Source organism: Raphanus sativus, unplaced genomic scaffold, assembly GCF_000801105.2.
Source record: "Raphanus sativus cultivar WK10039 unplaced genomic scaffold, ASM80110v3 Scaffold4972, whole genome shotgun sequence".
Taxonomy (NCBI): domain Eukaryota; kingdom Viridiplantae; phylum Streptophyta; class Magnoliopsida; order Brassicales; family Brassicaceae; genus Raphanus; species Raphanus sativus.
In genome coordinates, this window is record NW_026620272.1 from 891 (window position 1) to 5,341 (window position 4,451).

Genomic DNA, 4,451 nt, shown 5'->3' on the forward strand with positions numbered 1-4,451 from the left:
TGGGCATGTATGATTTATTTGATTTTCTAACTTGTATAGATTTTCTAACTTACAAATAAGTCGTCTGGAAGGTTTTCCAGCTGGACGACTTACAAATAAGTCGTCTGGAAGGTTTTCCAGCTGGACGACTTACAAATAAGTCGTCTGGAAGGTTTTCCAGCTGGACGACTTACAAATAAGGTAGTCTAAAAATAAAATACACTGGACGACTTCGTAAAAGGTCGTCTAAAAAAAAATACACTTGAAGGGATAGTAGAAGGTAGTCTAAACACTGGACGACTTAAATACACTGGACGACTTAAATACACTGGACGACTTCGTAAAAGGTCGTCTAAAAAAAATACACTTGAAGGGATAGTAGAAGGTAGTCTAATACACTGGACGACTTCGTAGAAGGTAGACGAAACACTGGACGACTTAGAAATTAGTCGTCTGGACGGGTAATCAAGACTGGACGACTTATATTTAGGTCGTCTGGACAACTAGTCAACTGGTTGTGTACATTGTGGTTTCGTATGGCCAGTTTCCTTGCAGTTTGAGCATCTCCGTGCCCTGTGTTTCTTCCTGGGTTTGTGTCCCCTCATCCTAGATAGCTCCAACCAAGATTGCCATCTTGATTTCTTCTGTCTCCCCGGACCACGCTTTACGTTTGGAGGAAAGCATTCTCGTTCCTCAATATGTTGTGACACGATAGGATATATATTCTCTGAGTATCCTGCATACAGATGATTCTTTGAGTAAAGTGGACATACAAGTGTGTCGATATGCACACCAGCATGTGTTCCAGCTGCTATAGCATGAGAGCAAGGTATTTTCTCCACTCCATAGACACCACAACCACACTTTACATGTTCCAAATCAACCGCACAGTCCATTTTGCCACCTTTGACAAAGAAACGCCATCCATCAATTGGTTCGACCGTCATCGTATCCGCTATCTCTGATCGAACAGCAAGCAAGTATTCAACACCCCGGCTATGTACAGTTGGGAGACTCAAAGCATCTTGTCTCCTTTTCCAATACCATTTTCCTAACTTCTGCCTTATGAACTCCAGCAGGAACGGAATCGGAAATCCTCTTGCTCGCTTCAGTGCGGAATTAATAGATTCAGCGATGTTGCTTGTTTTTATGTTGAACCTGTTCCCCTTACAATAAACCCTTGACCATAGCTTGGCGTCGGCCTTCTCCAAATACGTTGCAAGTTCCGGGTTTGCACTCCGTATCTCAGCCATGTACCGGTTAAAATCGTGAACCGTGTGCGCATAAGCAGCCCCTTTCACCAAGTACATGAGATGTTTCCCTTTAAACTTTTTGACAATGTTATCTTGAAGGTGATAATAACATATTCCTCGGGTTGCCCAAGGAAACACCTTCTCACACGCACTTTTAATGGCCGCGTGCCGGTCAGAGACTATCACCAGAGGCTTGTCATGAGATATACAACTAGCCAATTTTGTGAAAAACCATTCCCAAGAAGGTTCATCTTCAGCATCCACGATCCCAAAAGCCAATGGGAATATCTGAAAATTGCCATCTTGTGCGGCTGCAACTAACATAACACCTCCATACTTTCCACTTAGGTGAGTTCCATCCACCACAATGACCCTTCTCTGATACTTAAAACCTTTGATAGAAGCTCCAAAAGAGAGAAATAGATACTTAAATCTTTTCTCAGAATCAAGTTCTATAGCCGTGATAGAATCAGGATTTGCAATGGAGATTTGCTCGAGATATGAAGGCAGACGCGAATACCCTTCTTCTGCTGATCCTCTCACCAATTTCTGTGCATATAACAGTGCTCTGTATGAAGTGGTGTAATCAAGCGTCATGCCAAACATGTTCTTCATTGCATCAGTGATATGCTGTGGAGTTATCCCATCAATGATCCCAACACGATCAATGAAAAGACTACCAACATACTTTGGAGTACAGTGTCTCCGCTGAGCGATTCGGTCTCCAATTGAGCATAAATGTTTTTCCACATACTTTGTTACCCAAAACGTGTTTGCCCATGTTTCACACTCGCTCTGATCTTCCATCCACAACCGCTAACCCGACATATTGCCACAAGGAGAGTTTTTGTTGATTTGTATATTCTGAAAGAAAACCTACCCCTCACTGCTGTCAACCGCAGCTCTGAAAGCAGTGCATCCTTGCTAACAAAACTCTGGTTGACATAGATGCTGGTACAATCCGATTTTCCTCCTTCAATAGCATTTGTCTTAGCATATGTCTTTTCAATTTCTTCAAAACAAATATTATCATCATCTTCCTCGTCCTCATCTAGAACCTTTCCATAAAGACTGTAATCCCCACCATTCTGATCCGTTTCACCAACAATAGTGTTATCAGCATCCTCCTCCCCATTTTCCTCCTCCCCATTTTCCTCCTCCCCATCTTGATTTTCATCTTCAACAGACTCATTATCACCAACATCTTCAAAACATTCATCAGCCTCATCATTATCACCAACATCTTCTTCCCATTCACCAGCTTCATCATTATCACCAACATCTTCTTCCCATTCACCAGCTTCTTCTCTTTTCTCTGAAACCGTTTCCACCTTGCTGCGGCTTGATACACAAAGACATACTCTATGCGTTTTGAGTATCTCGAGCAAGTTTCGAACTTGTCTATCACTTGTAACATGAATGGGAGGACTGCCTGGAGTCATCATCATTTCTGCTGGTAATGAGTAGCTAATCTCCACAGTCACTGATCTCATGTCCAGGTTATAATCTTCTTGAGCCATTGCAACAAGTTCAGCATGTGTTGAATCTTCATTCAATAAAAACAATCTTGCTCCTTTGAGATCATCAACCACAAAATCCCAACGGAAATCTCTCAACAACCATTCTCCATACACTGCATGTAACTTAAAAATCATCTGCAAATATTCAAAATAAAACACATTAGTAAACATAGAGAAAATGAAGAAGTTCAACAAACATTATCGCAGACGACTTAGATTTAAGTCGTCCAGAAGACTTAAAGGTAAGTCGTCTAAAGAGGTCACTTTTGCAATTGAAAATTAAAAGGGACGACTTAATTCTAAGTCGTCCGGCTTTGTTTGTTAAAAAAAAAATTTCAGACGACTTATATATAAGTCGTCTACGAAAAACGGGCTAGTTTTGCATTTGACCGAATCGTGTCAGATCTTTGACTATTTCTGGACGACTTATAAATCAGTCGTCTCTGGAAAGTAAAAATTTCAATATTTTATTCAAACTAGACGACTTACACGTAAGTCGTCCCAGGTTAGTTTTGTAATTGAAAAATAAAACTTGAAATTTAACTTTCTCCAGACGACTTAACTAAAAGTCGTCCAGCTAGACGACTTAATTTAAGGTCGTCCGGGATAAGCAAGGTTTGGACGACTTAATTGGGAAAAATTCTGGACGACTTTGCTTTCCCCGGACGACTTTAAATTAAGTCTTCTGACGGGACGACTTTATATTATGTCGTCTGGTAAAAATTAAATTATGAAGTTTTATTTTTCAACTACAAAACTAACCTAAGACGACTTACACGTAAGTCGTCTAGTTTAATAAATATTGAAATTTTAACTTTCCGAGAGACGACTGAATTATAAGTCGTCCAGAAATAGTCAAAGATCTGACACGATTCGGTCAAATGCAAAACTAGCCTGTTTCTCGTAGACGACTTATATATAAGTCGTCTGGACTGTTTTTTTTCACCAAACAAAGCTGGACGACTTAGTTTAAGTCGTCCGTTTGACCAGAAGACTCATCAGTAAGTCTTCTACATACAGATGACTTACTTGTAAGTCTTCTACGCGAACAGATTTTGAAAAAAATTCAAATTCGTACCTTAAACTAGGTGAGATGACTTTGTTTGCACACAGGGTCTTCTCCAACCACCCAGAACCTCAAACGAAAGCAACCGTAAGTCAAAACGAAAGAAATATGGCTCCAAACAATTTTGAATCAAAAGCTTCAGTTTTTTGGATGAATATGGAGAGAAAGTGAAAGAAATGTTGTTTTTAGTTCATAACAATTGAAACAGAGAGAGTGTAAAGAGATTTACGTGCATTAAAGGGCATTAAAAGCTCCAAACAGTTCGTACAAGGTTGTTCCCACTATTCATGGCAGTGGCAATATTGTAAATACTTGAAGAAAATGAGGTTGAGACAGTAAAGAAGCCATTTTCGAAAAAAAAAAAAAAAAGGGTTAATGGCATTTTCGTAGATAAAATGCAGATGTGGGGTTAAAAACTCAAAAAAAAAATGAGTCAAAAGAAAAGGTTAGTTTTCTGTTTGAATTCAAGTTTTGAGTCACTTTTGCAATAAGCCCTTGAATTAATTCGTTTGATTATAGGAGTTTGCCTGTAGCTAGAATATATATAAAAAAAATTTACATTCCCAGTATGGATGTTTCTGAGGAGGAGGAGGATCAAGCCAAGGAGAAAACGTTTTGGATATTATGTTGTCT

At 39.5% G+C, this 4,451-nt stretch overlaps 1 protein-coding gene across 1 annotated transcript; it reads right to left on the reverse strand.

Annotated features, from left to right (window-relative positions):
• Window positions 1-1,750: 1,750 nt before the first annotated feature.
• Window positions 1,751-4,307, reverse strand: LOC130507622 (uncharacterized). Its single transcript, XM_057002314.1, has 2 exons — window positions 3,831-4,307; window positions 1,751-2,887 (listed from the first exon to the last, which is right to left on the reverse strand). Exon 2 carries the CDS (start codon window positions 2,885-2,887, stop codon window positions 1,991-1,993), a length of 897 nt encoding a protein of 298 aa, XP_056858294.1. The 5' UTR covers window positions 3,831-4,307; the 3' UTR covers window positions 1,751-1,990.
• Window positions 4,308-4,451: the final 144 nt, after the last annotated feature.